Source organism: Erpetoichthys calabaricus, chromosome 8, assembly GCF_900747795.2.
Source record: "Erpetoichthys calabaricus chromosome 8, fErpCal1.3, whole genome shotgun sequence".
Taxonomy (NCBI): Eukaryota; Metazoa; Chordata; class Cladistia; order Polypteriformes; family Polypteridae; genus Erpetoichthys; species Erpetoichthys calabaricus.
Window position 1 is genome coordinate 16,382,028 of NC_041401.2, and position 26,131 is coordinate 16,408,158.

The 26,131-nt window shown below is 44.7% G+C and overlaps 1 protein-coding gene across 1 annotated transcript in view; it reads left to right on the forward strand.

Annotated features, from left to right (window-relative positions):
- The window catches only part of dnah9l (dynein, axonemal, heavy polypeptide 9 like), a 514,436-nt gene that overhangs the window by 18,532 nt on the left and 469,773 nt on the right, over positions 1-26,131 (forward strand). Inside the window, exons 5-8 of the mRNA XM_051930607.1 lie at positions 9,437-9,606; positions 12,295-12,517; positions 15,957-16,073; positions 20,106-20,192. Coding sequence (XP_051786567.1) covers positions 9,437-9,606; positions 12,295-12,517; positions 15,957-16,073; positions 20,106-20,192 — 597 coding nt within the window. The remainder of the gene's footprint in view (positions 1-9,436; positions 9,607-12,294; positions 12,518-15,956; positions 16,074-20,105; positions 20,193-26,131) is intronic.

The following is a 26,131-nucleotide window of genomic DNA, read 5'->3' on the forward strand; positions in this document are numbered from 1 at the left end:
AACTTAGTGCAGCAGATGAAAGACACATCAAGCTTATTATCCTTCGAAATCGGAAGATGCCCAGCAGTGCCATCAGCTCAGAACTGGCAGAAATCAGTGGGACCCAGGTACACCCATCTACTGTCCAGAGAAGTCTGGCCAGAAGTGGTCTTCATGGAAGAGTTGCAGCCAAAAAGCCATACCTCCGACGTGGAAACAAGGCCAAGTGACTCAAGTATGCATGAAAACATAGGAACTGGGGTGCAGAAAAATGGCAGCAGGTGCTCTGGACTGATGAGCCAAAATTTGAAATATTTGGCTGTAGCAGAAGGCAGTTTGTTCGTCGAAGGGCTGGAGAGCGGTACCATAATGAATGTCTGCAGGCAACAGTGAAGTATGGCAGAAGTTCCTTGAATGTTTGGGGCAGCATTTCTGCAAATGGAGTTGGAGATTTGGTCAGGATTAATGGTGTTCTCAATGCTGAGAAATACAGGCAGATACTTATCCATCATACAATACCATCAGGGAGGCGTATGATTGGCCCCAAATTTATTCTGCAGCAGGACAACAACCCCAAACATACAGCCAAAGTCATTAAGAACTATCTTCAGCATAAAGAAGAACAAGAAGTCCTGGAAGTGATGGTATGGCCCCCACAGAGCCCTGATCTCAACATCATCGAGTGTGTCTGGGATTACATGAAGAGACAGAAGGATGTGAGGAAGCCGACATCCACAGAAGATCTGTGGTTAGTTCTCCAAGATGTTCGGAACAACCTACCAGCCGAGTTCCTTCAAAAACTGTGTGCAAGTGTACCTAGAAGAATTGATGCTGTTTTGAAGGCAAAGGGTGGTCACACCAAATATTGATTTGATTTAGATTTCTCTTTTGTTCATTCATTGCATTTTGTTGATTGATGAAAATAAATGATTAACACTTCCATTTTTGAAAGCATTCTTAGTTTACTGCATTTTTTCACACCTGCCTAAAACTTTTGCACAGTACTATATATATATACATATATATTGTGGCACCCGGACGGGGCTCACGCCCGGCCGGGACACCCAGGAGGACAGGAGGAGGGCTCATTGCTCCTCCAGAACGTGAGGGGGCGTCCGCCCTGGTTGTATTGGGGGCCTGTAGGAGCCCGTGGCCACCGCCAGGGGGTGCCCTGATGCCTTGGGGACCCTGGACCCCAGCGCTTCCGCCACACCCGGAAGTGCTAGGGGGAAGAGAAGAAGGGACACCTGGAGTGCTTCCGGGTACACAGCCAACACTTCCGCCACACTGGGGAGTGCCGGTGGAAGATTGCCGGGGAGCACCTGGAACACATCCGGGTGTGTATTAAAGGGGCCGCCTCCCTCCAGTCATGGACAAGAGTCAGGAGGAAGGAAGATAATGTCGGGAGGATGGCAAGGAGGCAGCCTGAAGAGAGAGAAGGCATTGTGTTGTGGCCAGGACTTTGGGGTCTTTGGGGTCTGTGAGCACAGTAAGACTGTAAATAAACGTGTGTTGGGTGACATGAACGTGTCTGCCTGTCTGTGTCCGAGCCAGTCTCCACAATATATATATATATATATAGGGGGTTATCCTCCTGCTCGCTTTGCTTGCCAACCATTCCCTGCACCATGTGCTTACCCCTTCACGTCTCCTCCGCTTGTGTTGTGAAGAGGGGGGCAGAATGCACCCTGAAGAGACATGGTCGCTCCTCTGAAACGATGACACAATGGGAAACAAATACAGTTTTTTTTTTTTACCTCCTCTTTGCTCGATCAGCTGCTGGCTTGCTGCTGCTGTTCCATGTGATCTGCAACTCGCATGGCGCTTTGAACATTTATAAGCCTGTACAGCAGCTGTCTTTGTCATCTACTCTTTGTCTTTTATTTCCAGCCCCAGGCATAGTTAAATCTCTTGGCACAAAGTCTCGTCTCACGGGATGCGTGTTCTTGATATTTTTTACTTTATAATTTAAAAATGGAATGAGAATCTGAAAATCTAACAACATCACATTAAAGTTTGATAAATTCTGAACAGAATGATTCCAAACATATAAATATATATATATATATATATATATAGGTTTTAAAATAACCCCGATTTTAAAAAGTAAGCATAAAAAAAAGTGACATAAAAACGTCACATAAAGTTGTTGCACTTTTAGGCTTAGGATTTTATATATAGAGAGTAGATTCAGGGGGCTGTCCGTCCACACCTTCTGGTCCTTCCTTCCGGGTCTTTTCCCCCTTCTCCAACCCGGCTGGGGTGTCTGTCTGTCCACTAGGAGTTAGCCCACTGAAGAGGGAAGATGTCGCTGGGGGTTTTTACTCCCTTAACACGCTAGATGGATGTCGGTTGCAGTGGGAAGCCAGTAGGGCATGCTGGGAGTTGTAGTCTGGTAGAGCAGCCCTGCTGCAGTCACTGGGTGCCACAAGAGGGTGCTGCAGCAAGACAAGCTCCCTGCTGTAATGGACTTTCAGATGATCTGGAACTACTTCCATCAGGCAGTGGCCCTGGCACTGGAAGTACTTCAGGGTCCTTAATCCAAGGGACCACACTCCCTTATCCAAATGAGTTGGAGCAGGGAGGGTGTGGAGCAACACTCGGTTGGAGGAAGGAGGTGTGGTGGTGGTGAGAAGTATTGAGGAGTATTTTGTTTCTTTATGGAGGAGTGTGTGCAATAAACGCACTGTTATTTGAACCCGGGACTGGTGTGATCATCTTTAGAGGTTTGTAGTTTGCTGACACCCCTGCTTCTTTCACTATACAGTGAACCCTCGTTTATCACGGTTAATCCGTTCCAGACTCTACTGTGATAAATGAATTTTCGCGAAGTAGGATTCTTTATTTGTAAATCGAATATTTTCGCAGTTAGAGTATAGAAAACCTGTTTACGACCTTCTAAATACGTTTTTTAACATTATTAGTGCCCTCTAGACATGAAATAACACCCTTTAGTCACCATTACACTCGTATTACCCAATATATTAGACAAAATAAGAGAAAATAAGACATATTAGATGTTACAAATATCATATTATTACTAGGCTCACCCGCCTTTTAAGGCGACCGACTTTTATCCTCAGTTTGTGTGTGCTCCATGTGTACATCAGGCATGTAAGTGTAGGGAATGAGAACATCAAAGTGCCCATTCATAACATCTCCCGAAAACCGAAGTTTTTTTATCCCCTCGAGTGCCCGTCCAAAGTCGTACAATGTCAGCCTGAATCTGTACTGCTAAAGACGGAGTTTCATGCACTAAATAAGCTATAGATGAGAATAAGCAAGCACCATCTCCCCTGATATTTACTACGCGGTGATAGATAGATAGATAGATAGATAGATAGATAGATAGATAGATAGATAGATAGATAGATAGATAGATAGATAGATAGATAGATAGATACTTTATTAATCCCAAGGGGAAATTCACATACTCCAGCAGCACCTTACTGATACAAAAAACAATATTAAATTAAAGATTGATAATAATGCAGGTAAAAACAGACAATAACTTTATATAATGTTAACGTTTACCCCCCCCCCCCCGGGTGAAATTGAAGAGTCGCATAGGTTGGGGGAGGAACGATCTCCTCAGTCTGTCAGTGGAGCAGGACGATGACAGCAGTCTGTCGCTGAAGCTGCTCTTCTGTCTGGAGATGATCCTGTTTAGTGGATGCAGTGGATTCTCCATAATTGATAGGAGTCTGCTCAGCGCCCATCGCTCTGCCACAGATGTCAAACTGTCCAGCTCCATGCCTACAATAGAGCCGGCATTCCTCACCAGTTTGTCCAGGCGTGAGGCATCCCTCTTCTTTATGCTGCCTCCCCAGCACACCACCACGTAGAAGAGGGTGCTCACCACAACCGCCTGATAGAACATCTGCAGCATCTTATTGCAGATGCTGAAGGACGCCAGCCTTCTAAGGAAGTATATTCGGCTCTGTCCTTTCTTACATAGAGCATCAGTATTGGCAGTCCAGTCTAATTTATCATTCAGCTGAACTCCCAGGTATTTATAGGTCTGCACCATCTGCACACAGTCACCTCTGATGATCAGGGGGTCCATGAGGGGTCTGGGCCTCCTAAAATCCACCACCAGCTCCTTGGTTTTGCTGGTGTTCAGGTGTAGGTGAGGCATTTGTACTCCATCAACATTAATTATTTCCAGAGACATAATTTTGTCTATTTTTCCAGCGCATCGCGCACAAAAGCAAGGGAACGATGGGAGCACCAGAACTCTGCTCACATCGCGTCGCTTCGTAACGCAAGCCGCAAGTAGTAAGTCTGTGATAAGCGGAATACCGCTACGCTTTGCACTCACAGGACGGAAGGACAATCCCGACCGCTTTTATATAGTAGATTATTGTACTGTACATCTAATTACACACACAAACACAGTTCTTACACACAACCACTAACCTATGAAGGCACGACCTCAGTTGGAGAGTCTTCAGGTGGTGCAGTATCTTCAGCAGGTGTGTCGTTGTCTTCTTCTGCTGACGGAGTACTAGGAGTAGGCAGTGGGTGTCCGGGTGCGCGGCTGAAGAACATCTTGATAGGCAGTTGCTGGCGCTGTCTTTTCATATGCGTGAGGAGGCTTTTGTAGGGTATTGCCATCTTTGATCATATCCAAGAGTTTCACCTTCTCCTGGATGGTAAGCATCTTCCTCCGGTGCTTAGTTTTATTGTCAGAAGGCTTTGATAAAGCAGCACATTTAGGAGCCATCGTGGGGCTTAGACAAAAGTTCTCAGAAAGCGCATGCATAGTGACGTAAGCGTGTATGAGAAAAAATCGCGATAGAGTGAAGCCGCGAAAGTCGAAGCGTGATATAGCTAGGGATCACTGTATATAAATATATATACACAAGCGTTACCTGGTAGGTAACCACCCATACAATCAGATTGTGACACAGACTACGAATGCCATGAATGTAATTACCCCGATCTACATGCTGTCAAATAAACGAACCACACACCGTGGCGCAACGTTAGGGGCATCGCCTCTGGCGCTGACGTCCGAGGTTCGATTCCCGAGAGGGAGTGCAGTGGAGTGTGTACGCCTGATGAGCCCAGAATGAGGGCAAAACACGTGTCGCGTACTCTTTGCATTTATTTGACAGTAAACTATTTCAACCATTCTATGATCTGCTCCTCACAAACTGAGGGCACCGTGGCGGATGTTAGCAGATTGCTGGCCAACCACAAGCATTACCTGGTAGGTAACCACCCATAAATCAGATTGTGACACAGACTACGAATGCCATGAATATATATATATATATATATATATATATATATATATATATATATATATATATATATCCATCCATCCATTTTCCAACCCGCTGAATCCGAACACAGGGTCACGGGGGTCTGCTGGAGCCAATCCCAGCCAACACAGGGCACAAGGCAGGGACCAATCTCGGGCAGGGTGCCAACCCACCGCAGGACACACACAAACACACCCACACACCAAGCACACACTAGGGCCAATTTAGAATCGCCAATCCACCTAACCTGCATGTCTTTGGAATATGGGAGGAAACCGGAGCGCCCGGAGGAAACCCACGCAGACACGGGGAGAACATGCAAACTCCACAAAGGGAGGACCCGGGAATCGAACCCAGGTCCCAAGATCTCCCAACTGCGAGGCAGCAGCGCTACCCACTGTGCCACCGTGCCGCCCTATATATATATGTGTATATATATATACACAGAGAGAGACTTTTCAAATTAAAGCTGTTCTAAGTAATACGAATGTAGTTTGTTCAGGCACAGGCAGGGTGGGGACCCCTGGAAGATTTCACTTAGGGGCCACTACCCGAACCCGATCTAGGATGAATGTGTGAGTGTGCAGCCTCCTCGCACGTCGCCCTACGGGACTACAAGAGGCGTGCAGATGTGAAGAGCACTTAAGCTACAAGACCACTTTAACTTGTAAGCTGCAGAACATCATGTCAGGGGGCATCTCAGTGGTCCTTTTGAGTTTAGACCTGAAGCCTCATATTGCCCAGCACCTTTCCTGTTCATTTGAATGAGGCTGGAATTGTAAATTATATCAAAAGTCTCCCTTGCAGAGCACAGCATTATTTCCCCCCCCCACTGGCTGCTCCCCCATCTTTGCAGAGTAACATCAAGTGGCTGATTTTTCAAAACTATTCTTTATTTAATTACCGGTGCCTAACGTGTTCCACACACTCTTCTCCGTTTCTGACAACTTCTGTACAAATAAAGTATAGAAAACATATTTCTTTTTTTTTTTTCACGTGGGCTGCGGGGGACAATTTGTCTTAACGTCGTGCATTTTAAAAGCAGCCCTAGCACCGAGCCATCAATAAAAGTATTAATGCATTAAGCTTTGTGAAAAGCCTGTGAACACCTAATTAATGAGATAACGCCTACATGACACTAAAACAGCTTATTAGGTAAGTTGTAATTAATGACAATTTTAGGAGGTGAAGAAAAAAAAAACTTTAGCACTAAAGTGTCTTGTGTGAGAGCAGAAAACCCAGGATGTCTCAAGACCCGACGACGCGCAGCTCATATGCGGCTGGTCAAGTGTCCATCAAACATGCAACCTGCGTTTTACATTGTGGCACCGATGCGGACCACTTTGTGCGCAGGACCAGCTTCTGTTGCACCTACCGCGCTAATGTTTTGTCTCATTAGATGACGCGACTCAAAATGTTAAGCAACGACTAATGATAAATAAACAAACAGTGGTAACAAATGTACTGAAGATCTGAGGAGCACGGTGGGAGTGTTGCACAGAGTTCTGAGTCCGGGCCGCTAAGCTGTGGCAGAACTGATTCATATGCTAAAATACCGTCTGCCAGATAGAAAATGGCCTTGCCAATGCTATTGCAATGTTGTCATATAGACGACTGTCGCTGTGTGTCTTGCGCCTTTATTAACGTCTCTTCTCCGGCACCCCGTCTCTTGAGCGAATTCCGGTAATCCTGCTTTCTCAGACCCTGTCATTATTTTCGAGGCGTCTTTCTCGACTCCTGTCCGGTTTTAAACTTTGAAGGTGGTGCTCTCAACGTGCCTTGCATGTCTTTACTCTTCCTTGTGTACTTCACACTCGCACTTTATCTTTTGATTACGCCACCAAAGCAAAACTGACCAATCAAACCAAAGCCAATCTGACCAATCAGATTGCTCAGAGACACTGGGTGCACAGACCTTAGTACAGTGGAACCTCGGTTTGCGAGTAACTTGCTTTACGAGTGTTTTGCAAGACAAGCTAAAATTTGTAATAAATTTTGACTTGATAAACGAGCGAGGTCTTGCAGTACAAGCAGTATGTATACGCTTTGTCTGCCGGGCGTCATGTGATCACAACTGAGCTGATGGTTCTTCTCTCTCTTTCTCGCTGCGGGATTTTGGGTAATCGTCTCCAATTCTCTGTCTGAGTCGGTGTGCCTCACTCATATAGTCAACATCCGTACGAGTGTATAGTGTTTACTACAGCATTGTGACTGTGTGTGTGTGTGTGCTGTGACGTGTGAGTCCCCGTCTTGCACCCCAAAACACGAAGCTGAGTCTCAGTACTTTAGCATCACCAGCTTTATTCAGCTTCAAACAGCAACAGCACGGTTATTTATTGTAGCGGGATCTGCCGCTCTCCCATACACAGACACAGCAGTCAGGCAGGGCTGTGGCCAAGTAGTACTGTGCCCTGCGCATTTATAATGTTCCTTGTATCACCCATCGACGGCAGGCGCTTATAGCATGTCCACGATCTTTTCGGATTCGCTTTTACAGCGAACTGCTACAGCGCTGGGAGACTGCGATTGCTTTGGGACGCTCCTCTGCGTGTCGTCCCGTTGGGTGGAATCCCACAAGAGTTTAGAAACTCACTCACACCAGCCATGATTCTTTTCAAAGGTAAAGTGCAGGTTAATTTGTTTTATGTATTTTTACTTTATATTTTGTATTAATCATTTTTATATGAATAGTTTTGGGTTGTGGAACGAATCATCTGAGTTTCCATTATTTCTTATGGGGAAATTCGCTTTGATACACGAGTGCTTTGGACTGTGAGCACGTTTCCAGAACGAATTATGCTCGCAAACTACTGCCTCTGAGATGATGGCACTGACCAGAAATTAGGAGAAAGAGCTGGAGGTGGCAGAGTTAAAGATGCTAAGATTTGCATTGGGTGTGACGAGGATGGACAGGATTAGAAATGAGGACATTAGAGGGTCAGCTCAGGTGGGACGGTTGGGAGACAAAGTCAGAGAGACGAGATTGCATTGGTTTGGACATGTGCAGAGGAGAGATGATATATTGGGAGAAGGTAGGGATGGAGCTGCCAGGCAAGAGCAGAAGAGGAAGGCCTAAGAGAAGGTTTATGGATGTGCTGAGAGAGGACATGCAGGTGATGGGGGTAACAGAACAAGATGCAGAAGACAGGACGATATGGAAGAAGATGATCCACTGTGGCAACCCCTAACAGGAGCAGCAGAAAGAAGAAGAAGTAGATTCTGCCTCTCTACATGTGAGCAACATCCCAGAGTGTGTCAAAGGTACAGAGACATCGTTCATCTGTCTTCCATTATCGTTAGGGTTAGTTGACCTGCCCAGGGTTGCTTAGCCTTGGACTTCTTCGCAGCAGTCTCATTCCTTTTGAGCACCACCATATATGCAAGACCTGCTTCCCCAATTCATTTCAAACTTGCTTTATTTGACCGTAGTGTGCCTGTCCGGGCAGCACCGGGCACAAAGCAGAAAGCAACGCTGGATGGCATTTCCTTCACAAATCTTTTTTTTTTTTTTTTAAAGGTTATACCAGTGGTCTCAAACTTCGGTCCTGGAGGGTCCCAGTGGCTGCAGGTTTTCATTCGAACTCTTTTCTTAATTAGTGACCTGTTTTTGCTGCTAGTTAACTTCTTGTGAATTCATTTTAATTGTTTTTTAAAGATTTGTTCCCCTGAATTTCTTTCTCGTTCCTCTGAATTGCTTTATCACCCAGCATCTGGTGATGTCCAGGAGTTCAAGACTTCAGGCTGTCATTGCCAGCAAAGGGTTTTCAACCAAGTATTAGAAATGAACATTTTATTTCCAGTTCTTTTATTTGTCCAATTACTTTTGAGCCCCTGAAATGAGGGGATTGTGTTCAAAAAATGCTTTAGTTGCCTCACATTTTTATGCAATCGTTTTGTTCACCCCACTGAATTAAAGCTGAAAGTCTGCACTTCAACTGCATCTGAGTTGTTTCATTTCAAATTCATTGTGGTAATGTACAGAACTAAAATTAGAAAAAAGTTGTCTCTGTCCAAATATTTATGGACCTAACTGTATATACGACATCTATGATGATAGTCACAATCTGAAAGCGCTCTGTCAAGAAGAGAATGGAAGGATAAACAGCTGTGCAATCTGAAGGTCAGCCCCCTAAAGAAAACTCTGACCAGGTCTTGATGTTGTTCCCTTTCCTGTCTCAAATTTCCAGATCAGCATTTTTGAGGTCCTGTCATCAAAAGTAAAGTCTCTGGAAGACCAAAGGATTTTCAATGGCTGGTTCCAGATTGATGTTCGACCTTTCAAGTTCTCGTTGCTGAATGTAATTAGCAAATGGAGCTGGATGTTCAAAAAGCATCTCTTGGATCATGTAAATGCCAGGTAACCTGCCAGTTTGACGAGTCTGAGGGGGTGTTTGCATGTAGCCCACCCTAGAAGGGGTGATAATGGTTCTTGTGTTTTTTTACTTTCTCAGTTTTTTTTACATTATACACATACAGAGGACACAGAAAGTTTCCAGAACACTTCACTTTCTGCACACTTTTGGCAGATTTAATTTTAAATGGTTAAATTTGCCATTTTTGCTGATCAATCTACATTCAATAACCTGTGATGACAAAGTGAAAACAAGTTTACAGAAAGATTTGCAAATTTTTTTATAAATAAATACTGAAATCTCATTCACATAAGTGTTCAGATCCTTAATTTCAGTACTTTGTAGAAGCACCTTTGGCAGCATTTTCAGCTTTGAGTCTTTGTGGGTAAGTCACTACAAGCTTTGCACACTTGGATTTGGGCAGTTAATTCCATTCTTCCTGGCGGATCCTCTCAAGCTCCATTAGACTGGACAGAAAGCGTCTGTAAACTGCCATCTTCAAGTCTCTCCACCGATGTTCTGTGGGGTATAAGTCTGGGCTTCGGTGTGGTCACTCAGGGATACTCGGAGACATGTCTTGAAGACACCCCAGTGCTGCCTTGGGCACTATGGAGCAGGTTTACTTCAAGGTTGTAGCGCCTAAGAAGTCTGCCATTGAACGCATCCTGGCACTGAGGGTGCCCGGTTACTAAGTTTGGCTGGATAGCCAACTCTAGGAAGAGTCCTGGAGGTTTCAAACTTCTTCCGTTTCACAATGATTGAGGACACTGTGTTTCTGGGAACACTCCAAGGTTTAGAAATGGTTTGATCTCCTTTCCCTGATCTGTGCCTCCCCTGAATTTGATCACTGGGGTTCTACAGAGAGCTCCTCAGACTTCATGACTTGGGTTTTTGCCCTGACATGCAGTGTGAATTGTGGGGCATTCTATACACAGGCACACGCGGGCCTTACTAAATGTTGTCCAGTCAATTCAGTTGATGGACTCCAATCAAGTACTCGAGGAGAAGTAAAGCAAACAGGATGGACCTGAGCACAATTTCAAGTGCCACAGCAAAGGGTCAGAATGCTTAAAGGAAGGAGAGATTTCAGTTTTTGATTTTTAATAAATTTGCAGGCCTTTCTGAAAACATGTCTCCACTTTGTCTTTATGGCTTATTGAGTGGAGAAACCACAGATGCGATGTTTGCTCTGAGGGTGTTGATGGAGAAGTATAGAGAAGGACAGAAGGAGTTGCATCGCGTCTTTGTGGACCTGGAGAAAGCAAATTACAGGGTGTCTCGAGAGGAGATGTGGTATTGTATGAGGAAGTCAGGAGTGGCAAAGAAGTATGTAAGAGTTGTACAGGATATGTACAAGGGAAGTCTGACAGTAGTGAGGTCTGCGGTAGGAGTGATGAAGGTGGGATTACATCAGGGATCAGCTCTGAGCCCTTTCTCATTTACAGTCTTAATGGACAGGTTGACAGACAAGATTAGACAGGAGTCCCCATGGACTGTGATGTTTGCTGATGACATTGTGATCTGTAGTGATAGCAGGGAGCAGGTTGAGGAGACCCTGGAGAGGTGGAGATATGCTCTAGAGAGGAGAGGAATGAAGGTCAGTAAGACCACCAAGACAGAATACATGTGTGTGAATGAGAGGGAGGTCAGTGCAATGGTGAGCATGCAGGGAGTAGAGTTGGCGAAGGTGAATGAGTATAAATACTTGGGATCAACAGCACAGAGCAACGGGGATTGTGGAAGAGAAGTGAAGAAGAGAGTGCAGGCAGGGTGGTGTGGGTGGAGAAGAGTGTCAGGAGAGATTTGTGACAGACGGGTATCAGCAAGAGTGACAGGGAAGGTCTACAGGACGGTAGTGAGACCAGCTGTGTCATATGGGTTGGAGACAGTGGCACTGACCAGAAAGCAGGAGACAGAGCTGGAGGTGGCAGAGTTACAGATGCTAAGATTTACATTGGATGTGACGAGGATGGACAGGATAAGAAATGAGGACATTAGAGGGTCAGCTCAGGTGGAATGGTTGGGAGACAAAGTCAGAGAGGCGAGATTGTGTTGGTTTGGACATGTGCAGAGGAGAGATGCTGAGTATATTGGGAGAAGGATGCTAAGGATAGAGCTGCCAGGCAAGAGGAAAAGCGGAAGGCCTAAGAGAAGGTTTATGGATGTGATGAGAGAGAACAAGATGGAGAGGACAGAAAGATATGGAAGAAGATGATCTGCTGTGGTAACCCGTAATGGGAGCAGCCAAAAGAAGAAGAAGAAAAGTGTAGACTGATGGTCAGAAATGGCAAATCTGTCTGTTAAAATGAAATCTATGACACAATAAGGTGTGCAGAAAGTGAAGGGGTCTGAATACTCCCAGAATCCTCTCGGGAAGTGCAGAATGAATGCCCAAATGGACACAATAAGAGAGTATGGACAGCGTCCAGACCCGACTCTGGAACTACAAAGCAGGATTGTGAAACATCCTGCCACTCTAAATGGGACTTTAGTGGGACTTTGAGGAATTGAGATTAGTTTTTTCCTTTTGTCTGAATTCCCCTGCTGATCCTTTCCTTCTCTGTTTTACAATCAGATGCCTGTATTTCTGGTGTCCTGTTTTAATGTCTTAACCTGAAGAGCTCATTTACTTTCACATTTCTAAACTTGCTGTGTTTTTTTGTATTTTTTTTTCTAACTTATTGTCCTTGCAGCGTCAATGAACTGGAGACGTTTATTCAGGAAACGGAAGAAGGCTTAGCTCACAAAGTCACAGAGGGGGACTACAAAGGTCTCATTGGAATTATGGGCCATCTGATGGCCATCCGTGACCGACAGGTGACCACCGATGAGCATTTCCGACCCCTAAAGTCAACTGCAGAACTGCTGAAAACCTACAACCAGCAGCTGCCTGATCAGGTGTATGCGCAGCTTCAGGTGAGTTTCACATAAGGATCAAAAAATCGCTGGCAGTGTATCAGAATAGTCACTTGGTAAAAGATGTCACATCTCTGGCGTCTTGTTGCCAAAATTTGGGGTCACTTGCTTTGTGGTATTTTGTTACAGGTAAATATTTTGTGAAAGGCTCTATATAAGAAAAGACCGACAGACTCGCTCATTTTCAAAGTGTGGTTATTCAAAGTTGGCCACAAATAGTATATCCTTTTGGATCTTGTAACCATACTGATGGCATTGGTCACAGACGTATCTCCAAACTTCTGCATGTTCCAGTGAGCACCGTTGGGGACGTAATCCTGGCAGCAGATTCTTATCAAGAATGTCCATTCATCGTCCCTTCAATTCTATGACGTCTGTCAGTATTTTGGGGTGATGTGCAGCGCCATTTCTTCTCCAAACATGGTGTGTGCAATGACATCCAAAGAGCTCAGTTTTGGTCTCCTCTGATCAGACTCTACTCTCCCAGTATATCATTGGTTTCTCCAAATGTTGTGCAGCAAACTTTACACGAGCTTCAACGTGCTTTCTCTTCAGCAGTGGTGAGCATGTATAGAGGCTATGGTGGTGGAGTGCATTACTGCTTGTTTTCTTTGAAACAGCTGGTCTGCTAATTCCAGGTCTTTTTGAAGCTCTCCATGAGTGGTCCTTGGCTCTTGGACGACTCTTCTGATTATTCTTTTGTCAGAAATCTTGTGAGGAGCACCTGGTTGTGGCTGGTTTATGGTGAAATGATGTTCTTTCCACTTCCAAATTACGGCTCCTAAAGGTGCTCACTGGAACATTCAGAAGTTTAGAAATACGTCTTGTCACCAATGCCATCAGTAAGGCTGTGAAGGTCTTGAGAGAGCTCTGTGCTTTTACCCATCATGAGGTGCTTCTTGTGTGACACCTCGGGAATGAGAGGCCATCGATTTTGGATATTCACTTGCACTGATAGGGGGCTATAGGTACTCACAGATGTCAGCTGTTTCTTGGCTTTCCAGGCCTTTCTGCACCTCCTTTTCTCCATGTGTTCAAGACTTTTTCCCTGTGTCATTCCACTTTATTACACATAACTTACTTTATGGACTTATTTGTTTTGATTTCTATGTAAGTGTGGATTACTTGGGTTGTCTCTTGAAAATTTCATGTCAATAGCCCCATAAGAAATAGATTTACTGAGAAAAACGTTGACGCGTTCAATACTTATTTTCCTCTGCTGTATATACTTTATATAAACACTGTTTGATGGAAATGCAAATGATCAACGGACAGAGGGCTGAATTCAAAGACACCCCGAAAATCAAAGGGAAAAATGATGCGGCAGGCAGGCAGGCGAGTCTATTTGGCCAAAATGTTATATTTTATTGCAGCAACTCCAAATTGTACTCAGTAGTTTGTATGCCCCCCACACCCATGTGCTTGTATACATGCCTGATAACGTTGCGGGGGGTGTGGGGGGGTGGGGGTTGTGGGGTGAATGCACATGCTCCTAATGAGAAGACGGATGGTGTCCTGGGGGATCTCCTCCCAGATCTGGACCAGGGCATCACTGAGCTCCTGAATAGTCTGAGGGAACGGATGGCCCGAAACATAATGTCCCACCCAGTGGTGTTCTAGTGGATTGAGGCCAGTTAATGGTATCAATTCCTTCATCCTCTCGCCACATGAGGCCAGGCATTGTCGTGCACCAGGAAGAACTCAGGACCCACTGCACCAGCGTAGGGTCTGACAATGGGTCCAAGGATTTCATCCTGATATCTAATGGCAGTCAATGTGCCGTTGTCTAGCCTGTAGAGATCTGTGCGTCCCACCATGGATATGCCATCACTGACCCAGCACCAGATAGATAGATAGATAGATAGATAGATAGATAGATAGATAGATAGATACTTTATTAATCCAAAGGGGAAATTCACATTCTCCAGCAGCAGCATACTGATACAATAAACAATATTAAATTAAAGATTGATAATAATGCAGGTAAAAACAGACAATAACTTTTTATAATGTTAACGTTTACCCCCCCCCCCCCCCCCCCCCCCGGGTGGAATTGAAGAGTCGCATAGTGTGGTGGAGGAACGATCTCCTCAGTCTGTCAGTGGAGCAGGACGGTGACAGCAGTCTGTCACTGAAGCTGCTCCTCTGTCTGGAGATGATCCTGTTCAGTGGATGCAGTGGATTCTCCATAATTGACAGGAGCCTGCTGAGCGCCCGTCGCTCTGCCACAGATGTCAAACTGTCCAGCTCCATGCCAACAATAGAGCCTGCCTTCCTCACCAGTTTGTCCAGGCGTGAGGCATCCCTCTTTATGCTGCCTCTCCAGCACACCACCGCGTAGAAGAGGGCGCTCGCCACAACCGTCTGATAGAACATCTGCAACATCTTATTGCAGATGTTGAAAGACGCCAGCCTTCTAAGGAAGTATAACTGGCTCTGTCCTCTCTTACACAGAGCATCAGTATTGGTAGTCCAGTCTAATTTATTATCCAGCTGCACTCCCAGGTATTTATAGGTCTGTACCATCTGCACACAGTCACCTCTGATGATCACGGGGTCCATGAGGGGTCTGGGCCTCCTAAAACCGGTCATGCTGAACGATGTTACAGACAGCATAATGTTCTCTACGGTTTCTCCAGACCCTTTCATGTCTGTCACATGTGCTCAAGGTGAACCTGCTCTCATCTGTTATAAGCCAGTGGTGGACCTGCCAATTCTGGTATTCTATGGCAAATGCCAATCGAGCAAATAGAAGACGTCGGGCCCTCAGGCCACCCTCATTAAGTCTGTTTCTGATGGGTTGGTCAGAGACATTCACACCAGTGACCTGCCTGTTGGAGGTCATTTTGTAGGCTCTGGCAGTGATCATCCTGTTCCTCCTTGCCCAAAGGAGCAGATACTGGTCAGTTCTGCTGATGGGTTAAGGACCTTCTACGATGGGCCCTGCCCAGCTCCTGTTTAGAGGTGGGGATTGAACCTTAGCCAGCACGCCACACTGCCTTGTTAGGCTGATTAGTGGCCTGATTTGGGAAGGTGGGTTTGAACAAAAGCTCCCTTTGATAAACTATTGCTGACCCAGTACTGACAATGACATGGGCTCCTTCCTTCTGTTCCCCTACTTTGAAACAAATGCATTTGGCAAAATGAGTGATGGCATGAATGAGTCAGTGACACGTAACACTTGTTGAGCAGTTTGTGGCTCCTCATCATTGTCCATTCTGTCTCACTTGGTCTCTGTTACCATCAGCCCCAGTGATTTGTTAATTCCGCATTCATTTGTGCTTTTAATGACAATAGCAGGCCGTGACGTGGCCACGTCACACAGTAGGGAGTCAAGGAGTGTGTGAACGGCTGAAGGTGGGGTTAAATGTGGGGACTGTGGCTCATTTTTTTTTTCTTCCTTCCTTTTTCACTTAAAAAAAAAAAAAAAAAAAAAAAGGAGCTGCCAGAGAAATGGACCAACCTTAAGAAGATTGCCTTCACTGTGAAGCATGAAGTTGCTCCTCTGCAGTCCAATGAAGTGGCCGTTATCAGGAGGAAATGTGTACATTTCGAGGTGAGATCTGCTTTGTGCTTTCGACCAAAACCATTTCTTCCTTTTTGTCCTCGTAACAAGCTGGAGGTAAGCTCCACTGAAGCGAGAAATTGTAAACTCTAAAGTAAGGCTGTCGAGAGATAACCATTCAGTGTTTGTTGCTAATGCATTTGGGATGCATCTGATAAGGCCGAGCCTACTTGAAAATGGGAGTGATGGTTGCCTCCCCTTGCATGGGGAGCTCCGGTTAATCTTGTCACTTATGATATTCACTTGTTAATACTGCTGTCACTGCCACTCCACATTTACTCTCTTTAAATATTTTTTTTTCCTCATGGCAGCCTTATTTACGCTGTTCTTGTTCTTTTTTTTTAACTTTCTTCTCCGACACTCTCTTTTTTTTTTTGCGCACGTTTGTGTGTTTGTATTTATTACAGATGCATCGCCGCTCAAACGCGTCTGTTTGTATTATTCATGAAGCAACATGACACCGTCCATTATCTGCAAGATATTGAATTGCCTTTGGCGTGGGCAGCTTTCACACGCCTGGCGCCGCGAGGCTGGTGGTAATGAGGTGATGAAGCCGACCTCGGTGTGATTGACAGCCCTCCAGAGTGGTCGGTCGTGTAATCCCAAGTCGCTTGTGGAAGTCGCTCTTTTTATTAGCGCGACACTGTCACCACATGCCTGTGTGTGTGTCTGTGTGTGTGTGACATTTATTTAGGGAGCAATGGCAGTCGGAAATGAAACCCAAAAGTAAAGGAAGTTTCTGTCCGAGGAAAAAAAAATGTTTACTTTACTCAAAGTTTTACTGACTCCGCTTCTACGTGCAGAATACAAATTAGTTAAATTAATGAGTGAGGGGAGAACGAGCGCCTAAAGTTGATGTTACTCATCTTCTAGCTGTGGGGCATGTTAGACTTGCTGACCGCAGAGGCCGATCTCATCAATGGACTACTGTTTCAATGACTGAAAATCAGCAGGTACAGTGCTGTGTAAAAGTTTGGGCCCCCCCTCTGAGGCTGCATGATAATTTGCTCCATTTTCATAAGAGAAGATCACAGAAATATGTCATTTTTATAGATAGATAGATAGATAGATAGATAGATAGATAGATAGATAGATAGATAGATAGATAGATAGATAGATAGATAGATAGATAGATACTTTATTAATCCCAAGGGGATATTCACAAAAGATAGTTTTACTAGACAAATGTAGACAAGGGGATGTTTATCAGACCAAAATTCTCTGTGTAGCATTATTGAGTTGAATGAAATAAAACAAAATAAAATGTAAAAAATGGGATGTGCAAAAGTTTGGGTCCCCCTCTGAAGTTGCATGATAATTTGCTCCATCTTCATAAGAGAAGATCACAGCAATATGCCATTGTTTTACTAGAGAAACGTAGAGAATGGGGTGTTTACCAGATCAAAATTTTCAGTGTAGCATTATTGAGTTTTATGAAATAAAATAAAATGTAAAAAAATGGGATGTGCAAAAGTTTGGGCACCCTTTTAATTGCATTAATTTGAAGACCTGTAGTCATTTAATGCTGACAGATTGCTACAAAAAATGGTTTGATGAGCTTTTTAGACCTTAAACTACAAAGACAGATGCAACTGATCATGAAAAAGGTTATTTCACATCTGTAATTGATAGATGTGCTTGTCCTTGGTTCTGTCTTAGAGAGTGGCAACATGGGAACCTCTAAAGAACTCTCTACTGACTTAAAAACTAAGATAATTTTTCATTATGAATTTGGAGGAGGGTACAAGAAATGATCACAAAGGTTTAGACTGTCTGTCTCCACAGTCAGAAATGTACTGTAGTTAGGAAATGGAAGGCCACAGGAACAGTCCTTGAGAAGGAAAGATGTGATAGGCCAAGAAAAATATCTGAAAGGCACAGCCAAAAGCTGGTTAGAATGGTCAGAGACAAACTGCAGACCACCACCTCCATAAAGCTACAAGAACATCTGGCTGCTGATGGTGTCCTTGTACGTTGTGCCACAGTCCAGCACACTCCGCACTGGGAACAGCTCGGTGGAAGGGTGACGTGAAAAAAGCCTTTTCTGAGTACTCAGCACAAGAAGAGTCACATGAGGTATGAGGTAGGACAATCCAGAAATGTTTTAGAAAAAAATACAGTTAACAGATGAGACTAAGATCAGGTTATTGGGTCACAACCAGAGGTTCTATGCATGGCGGAAAAAAACACACAGCAATCCAGGAGAAGAACTTACTGCCTACAGTAAAATTTGGTGGAGGGTCCATCATGTTATGGGGCTGTGTGGCTAGCACAGGTACTGGAAACCTTGTCGCATGACGTCCTCCCAGTAGCAGGATATTCTTGACAAGAATGTTCAAGTGTCAGTCACAAAGTTGAAGTTACGCCGCCGGGGTTGGATGATCCAAAGCACCGTTCAAAATCTACCAAGGAGTTCATGCAGAGGCACAAGTCCAATGTTCTAGAATGGCCGTCCCAGTCCCCAGACCTGAACATCATTGAAATGTACGGATTGATTTGAAGCAGGCAGTCCACGCTCAGACGCCATCAAACCCGACTGAACTGGAGGCATTTTATATAGAAGAAGGGTCCAAAATACCACCAGCCAGAATTCAGGGCACTTGTCAGTGGCTATAGGGGGCGTCTATATTAGCAAAAGGAGGCTCTACTAAATATTGATGAGATTATTCCTTTGGGGCACCTAAATTTATGCTCCTACCTCTTTTTGTTTAAATGCACATTAAATTGGTTCTGTTGGTCCAATAATACATAATTCACTACTGAAATGTTTCCATAAAGTATAAAATATGTTAAAAATGAAGTTGCTGCCTCAAAAGCTTAGTAAGTTATAAACTGATTTTTATCAGGGGTGCCCAAACGTTTACATAGCACTGTATGTCACCTTTACTGATCCAGTGCAGCCCTTTATGTGACAGCCGATGACATAACAGAACTGGCGCTGTACGAAGGGTTAAGAAGTATGGTGAGTTCAGCCTGCAATCTCGGTCCTTTCACTTTTTGCCATTCTGTCATGGTGTGTAAAACACAAAGCAGCAGACAGATGAGCTTCTCTGAACACCTGAGTTCCTTATTCCTCTATGCATTGTACTGCCAGACCACCTGCACTTCAGACAAGGTCGTCCACCTGAAGCTAAGCACATTCAGGCCCGGTCAGCACTTGGATGAGAGACCATCTAGGAACAGCTTGGGTTGCTGCTGGAAGAGGTGCTGGTGAGGCCAGCAGGTGTGGTCTGAATGTGGATCCCAATGCCACAGTAGAGTGTTGGGGACGCTGTGCTATAAAAATGGTGCCATCCTTTGGATAAGACATAAAACTGAGGTCTTGACACTCAGTGGTCATAAAGAGGAGGGTGTATCCCGATGACCTGGCTAAATTCCTCACCACGGCCTGGTCATTCTGGCCCGTCTCTAATTAGATGACTACTTCTCACCACTTCACCATGTAGCGGTCCGATGCTGCTAAGATTCACGCCGTCGATAAGAGGTTAGGAGCAGGCACTGATACAGCGCATTGCTGCACCCGCCACATGACAAACCAACTCAGGATCCCAGATTAGGACCCAAGTCCAGCCATGCGGTGGGTGACACCTCAGCACCACACTAGTTCAGATGGACTGGAACCAGTGTGAGGCTTTTTTTATGGTGGCTAGAGTGCCAGTTCTGCCACCAACCCTCAGGTTTTTCCCTGCAGGTTGGAGGACCTACATGCAGGGATGGGTGCAGATTAATGTCATACCCAGGACGGAGCAATTGCAGGTTAAGGGCCTTGCTCAAGGGCACAATGAAGTAGAGTCACTTTTGGCGTTTATTTGGATTTGAACCAGCAGCCTTCCGATTAACAAAGGATGCTCAGCTCTGCACATGTCCTGCTTGAAATCAACAGGTGCACCTGCAGGATGTCCACAAGTTCTCTCAAAATATTTGCTGCTTGAGGAGGTTTACATTGGCCTGCCAATTACCTAAAGCGTTTACTAAGTAGATTATATGTTTGTTTAAAGTGCTGATAAAAATGTCTTCTTTCAGATAAAGCAGCATGAGTTCAGAGAACAATTCAGGAAGGAAATCATCTTCAGGACCGGCATAGACGATCCCTACAAACTAATCGACAAGGTAAGGAAGGCAGCAGATTAATGAGCTGTTGTTATCACGTGAAAGTGACTGGGATGACTCCAATCCGCTCCCTGTGTGCTGCTAGGGGATGACGTCTGAGCAATGTCCCTACGTAAGGAAGGATTCGTACACGGAGAAATTGGCTCCTCAGCTTACAATAGGGAGTTTTGAACGTCACATCATTTCTCCCTAATGGGGTAGAAGAGAATGTGTGGCAGACACTGCGTGAGACGGCTGAATTCCAGGGTACTTGAGGAATGTTTTCAAGCTGAATGCCAGAGCAGGGTTTAATGGAGAGATGCAGATGGGTCGAGCTCTTGAAACTTTGGGAAACTGTCATTAGAGTCGCAGGGTTTTATTTGATTGCATCAAAGGGGCATCAGCTAAATGCTGACTTGAAGGTGTGAATGCTGCTGTGGGCTGCACCAGTGTGCATTTAGGGGGGTCATATTGAAGGGGTGAAGGGATATGCGATCAATGATTTTGTGTTTTCTGTTTGTCTTTCATTTAGACCTCTTGGTCAAAGATCTGTGTTCACTTCTTCTTCTGTTGACTTCTTCCTCTTCATCTTTTCTCTCTTCTGTGTGGGGTTGATGTGCTCGATCCACCTTCTCCATTCTGCTCGGTCCTGCACCTCTTCACCAGTCAGGCCCTTTGTCCTTCAGATCTTCTTTTACTTTATCCATCCATCTCCACTTTGGCCTGCCTTGCTTTCTTTTCCCCTGGACTTCCATTCCCATCATTCTTTTGCCCACATCTTCATTGTCTCTCCTCAGCACATGTCCATAGCACTTCAATCCTGTACTTTTTTAGATGTCCCTCAGGGTCCAGTCCTTGGGCCATTACTATTTCTACTTTACATCCTTCCTTTGGGTCAGATTATTCACAGACATGGCCTTAACTTCCACTGTTATGCAGACGATATACAGTTATATCTTAGTACAGACTCCCCTACAGATTCACCTCCCAGCACACTCACTGACTGCATCACTGATCTTAAGCTATGGCTGGAAAATCACTTTCTCAAACTTAATGCCAATAAAACTGAAGTGTTACTGGTAGGTCCAAAATCCCAACTTTCTAAAGCATTCAATTTCTCTATTTCTGTTGATGGTCCACTTGTCAAACCTGCTCCTGATGTCAGAAGTCTTGGTGTTTTGTTTGATTCATCACTTAACTTTGAGCTACACATTAGGTCTCTTTCCAAAATTTCATTCTATCATCTCAATCATATTTCCCCCATACATCCATTTCTGGCCTTTAATGATGCTCAGACTCTGGTCCATTGTTTTTCATAATGTCTTGTATTGATTACTGTAATTCCCTCTTTATTGGCCTCCCTGAAAAATTGATACAGAAGCTACAGGACATTCAGAACTCCGCAGCCACACAAAGTGTTCTGCTCACATCTCCCCTGTTCTTCACTGGTTACTGGTTCCATCAAGGATTAACTTCAAGATTTTGCTTCTCCCCTTCAAGGCCTTACATAACCTTTGCCCCTCTCTACCTCACTCAGCTTGTCACACTCCTTGTTCCTCTCTCAGGTCCTTGCTCAGTCATCTCCTTACTGTCCCACACACCAGACTCTCCACCCTGGGAGGCAGGCAGCTTCTTCAGTGCTATGGCCCCTCAACTCTGGAACTCTCTTCCTTAGTCTCTCCGAGATTGCTCCTCTTTCTGCACTTTTACATCTCAACTGAAAACTTTCCTCTTCTACAAACATTTGTCATCTGTGTCATTTTTTTTTATACTCTGTATGTAAAGTGACCTTGGGTTTGTGAAAGGTGCTCAATAAATGTAACTTATTATTTATTATGTCTCTCCCACTTTTGTTGTACCTCTGATGGTCTCATTTCTTATTCTGTTCTTCTTTGTAACTCCACATTCTCATTGCTGTCACCATCCAACTTCTTCTCCTACACTCCCTTTACTGCCCAGCTCTCAGCTCCATACATCGTTGCTGGTCTTGAAAACCTGACCTTTAACCTTCACCTTAATTCTTTGATCACACAATACTCCTGATACCTTCCTCCAATCGTTCCATCCACACTGCACTCCATGGGTTATCTCTGTGTCTAATTCTTCATCTCAGGCTCCCACTGATCATCAATTATTTAAAGTTCTCCGCTCTTTTCAGTATGGCGGTGTATTGCACTCTCCATTAATGTCAATGTCAATGTCAATTTATTTATATAGTACATTTAAAACAACATAGGAATGCTGTGGCCAAAGTGCTTTACAATAATAGAATAAAAGAAAAACAAACAAATAACATAAATAGAAATAAAAATATCCATCCATCCATCCATTATCCAACCTGCTAGATCCTAACTACAGGGTCACAGGGGTCTGCTGGAGCCAATCCCAGCCAACACAGGGCGCAAGGCAGGAAAAAAACCCCGGGAAGGGCGCCAACCCACCACAGGACACACACCCACACACCAAGCACACACTAGGGACAATTTAGGATCACCAATGCACCTAACCTGCATGTCTTTGGACTGTGGGAGGAAACCCACACAGACATGGGGAGAACATGCAAACTCCACGCAGGGAGGACCCGGGAAGCAAACCCGGGTCTCCTAACTGTGAGGCAGCAGCGCTACCCACTGTGCCACTGTGCCGCCCATAAAAATATATGAACATAAATAAAAATAAAATAAATAATAAATAGAAGTGATGTTATATAATCACAATGAGGAAACCATCAGTATTACTGAAGGTCACGGAATGCAAGTGAGTAGAAAGGAGTCTTTAATTTTGCTTTAAACAGTTCAATTGTAGACGACTCCTTTATGTGATGAGGTAAAGAGTTCCACAGGCGAGGAGCAGCAGCTGCACAAGCCCTGTCTGTCCCCCTTAGTTTTACACTTGGTACGAGGGACAACCAGAGACAGCTGACCAGAAGATCTAAGCACTCTAGATGGCTGATGTAAAACACACAGTTCAGATAAATAGGCAGGAGCAAGCCCATGTAAAGATTTAAAAACTAGCAGCAAGATTTTAAAATCAATTCGAAAACTGACAGACAGCCAGTGTAAAGAAGCTAAAATAGGAGAAACAGAGTCAGACTTTCTTGCCCCAACCAGAAAACGAGTGGCAGCATTCTGGACCAACTGTAACCTGTGTCTCAGGGATTTTCTCCCTTGTGTTTACCCCTCGCTATCCACCCTGTCTATAAATCAGGACAGGCCTCTGCTGGAGATGTTTGTGTCTTAGATGTTATTCCTTTGTGGTGGATGGCCAGAGTCCTTGCCTGGCTGGGACGCCCTGACCATGGAAGGACCAGGAGGAAGAGAGTATTTCCAGGGACAGTTTCTCCCCCATTCTGACAGAGGGCCACACTTCTGCCACACCCAGAAGAAGCTCATTGGACAACTGGAGTCTTTCCAGGTGCCCTATAACAACAACAACAACAACATTTATTTCTATAGCACATTTTCATACAAAAAAAGTAGCTCAAAGTGCTTTACATAATGAAGAAAAGAAAAAAAAAATAAAAGACAAAATAAGAAATTAAAATAAGACAACATTAGTTAACATAGAAAAAGAGTAAGGTCCGATGGCCAGGGTGGACAGAAAAAACAAAAAAAAAACTCCAGACAGCTGGAGAAAAAAATAAAATCTGTAGGGGTTCCAGGCCACGAGACCACCCAGTCCCCTCTGGGCATTCTACCTAACATAAATGAAATAGTCCTCTATGTATTTAGGGTTCTCACGGAAGGACTTGATGATGATGGTCATACAGGCTTCTGGCTTTTAATCCATCACTGTTGGAACATCACGTTGCTTTAAGTAGATGGTGGTGGCTTGTCCACCACCACAAAGAAACCGGAAAAGGAAACAGAAGAGAGAGTAGGGGTACAGATTTTACAGCTACCATGGATAGTTACAGTATTTTGTGCACCATAAGGCGCACTGGATTGAAAGGCGCACTCTCAATTGCGGGGCTTATTTCTGTAGTTAAGCCATACATAAGGCGCACCGTATTATTCGGCGCATGCAAAAACAAGGTAACAGAAGCAAAACAATGAGTTTAGTTAAACCTTATTCTACTACGTATTTAAAAAAACACTCACATTGTTTTTTGATCAGTCTGTTGTCACAAATCCATCGAAGTCCTCACCTTCTGTATCTGAATTGAACAGATGGGCAAGTTCGCCATCAAACATTCCGGTTTCCCTCTCGTCATTGTCGGAGTCAGTCTCGTTGCCGGGTGGCTGTTCAGCAATGATTCCAGCTTTCGCGTAAGCTCGGACAATAGTCGAAGCAGACACCTTAGCTCAGGCATCCACAATCCATTCACATATGGTGGCGTAACTCACCCGGCGCTGCCTCCCAGTCTTAGTAAAGGTGTGTTCGCATGACGCTCGCAACTTCACTTTGAACGCCCTGTTTACACCGATGTCCAGCGATTGGAGTTCTTTTGTCAATCCTCCCGGAATGATGGCAAGCTCCGTATTCATTTGCTTCACTTGTTTTTTCACAGTAGCGGTGATATGGGCACGCATGGAGTCGCAGATCAACAAAGACGGTGATGCATGGAAAAACCCGCCCGGTCTCTTCACATACACCTCTCTCAGCCACTTTCTCATTTTTTCCTCGTCCATCCAGCCCTTTGGATTGGCCTTAACGATGACTCCGGCTGGAAACTTTTCTTTTGGCAGCATCTTCCTCTTAAAAATGACCATAGGTGGTAGTTTCTGTCCATTACCGTGGCAACCAAGAACAACAGTGAAAGCCGACTTCTCATGCCCCGTGGTGCGTATGGATACTGTGCTGGTCCCCTTTTTCTCCACAGTATGGTTCACGGGGATGTCAAAAGTGAGAGGGACCTCGTCCATGTTGGTGATGTGGTTGGGCTGGATTTTTTTGTCAGTAATCTTGTTGCTGCAGTAGGTGCGGAAGATGGTCAGCTTTTCTTTGTAATCTGCTGGCAGTTGCTGCGCCACGGTAGTTCGTGCGCGGATGGCGAGATGGCGCCTTTTCATAAAACGAAAGCACCAAGACGGACCTCCTTGAAAGTGTTCGAGCTTCGTGTCTTGTGCTATCGTTATTGCCTTCAGTCGAATGGTGACTGTAGAGACGCTTCTCCCGGCTGCTCTTTGTTCAAGAATCTGTTGTTCAAGTTGGTCTTCCAACTCTGGCCACCTCGCCTTGTTCCCGCGGAAACTCTGTTTTGTCTTTTTAACTTGGCGCAATTCATTCTCCTGCTTCCTCCACTTCCGAACCATAGATTCATTGATTTTAAATTCTCTCGCTGCTGCTCTATTCCCATTTACAACCGCGTAACTGTTAGCCTGTAGTTTGAATTGTGCATCGTAAGCATGTCTCTTCTCTGATGCCATTTTCAGGGTCCTTAGCCAAACAAATGTTGTTTCGCAGCGCACCACTAGTACAATATACCTACCTGCCGTAGGCGTGGCGGAGGTAAGCGTACGTCTGTACGTGGCTTTACGTAATGTTCTGCAATTGGTTTATCGCTGCCAGTGTACGTATTACTACGTTCCTATGTCGGCAGGAAATGGTCCGACAGTCAATCAAGTGGAGTGCTTACTAAAATGCACAACATTTTTACAGATTTTGGAACTCAGTGCACACATAAGGCGCACCGAATTTAAAGGTGCACCGTGGATTTTTGAGAAAATTAAAGGCTTTTAAGTGCGCCTTATAGTGCGCAAAATACGGTATTATAATGAATTGGATATACAGACTATCAGGATTAAATTACAGTGAAGTTATGAGAAGGCCATGTTAAAGTAATGTGTTTTCAGCAGTTTTTTATAGTTCTCCACTGTATTAGCCTGGTGAATTCCTACTGGCAGGCTATTCCAGATTTTAGGTGCATAACAGCAGAAGGCCGCCCGCCTCACCACTTCTTTTTAGTTTTGCTCTTGGAATTCTAAGGAGACACTCATTTGAGGATCTGAAGTTGCGAT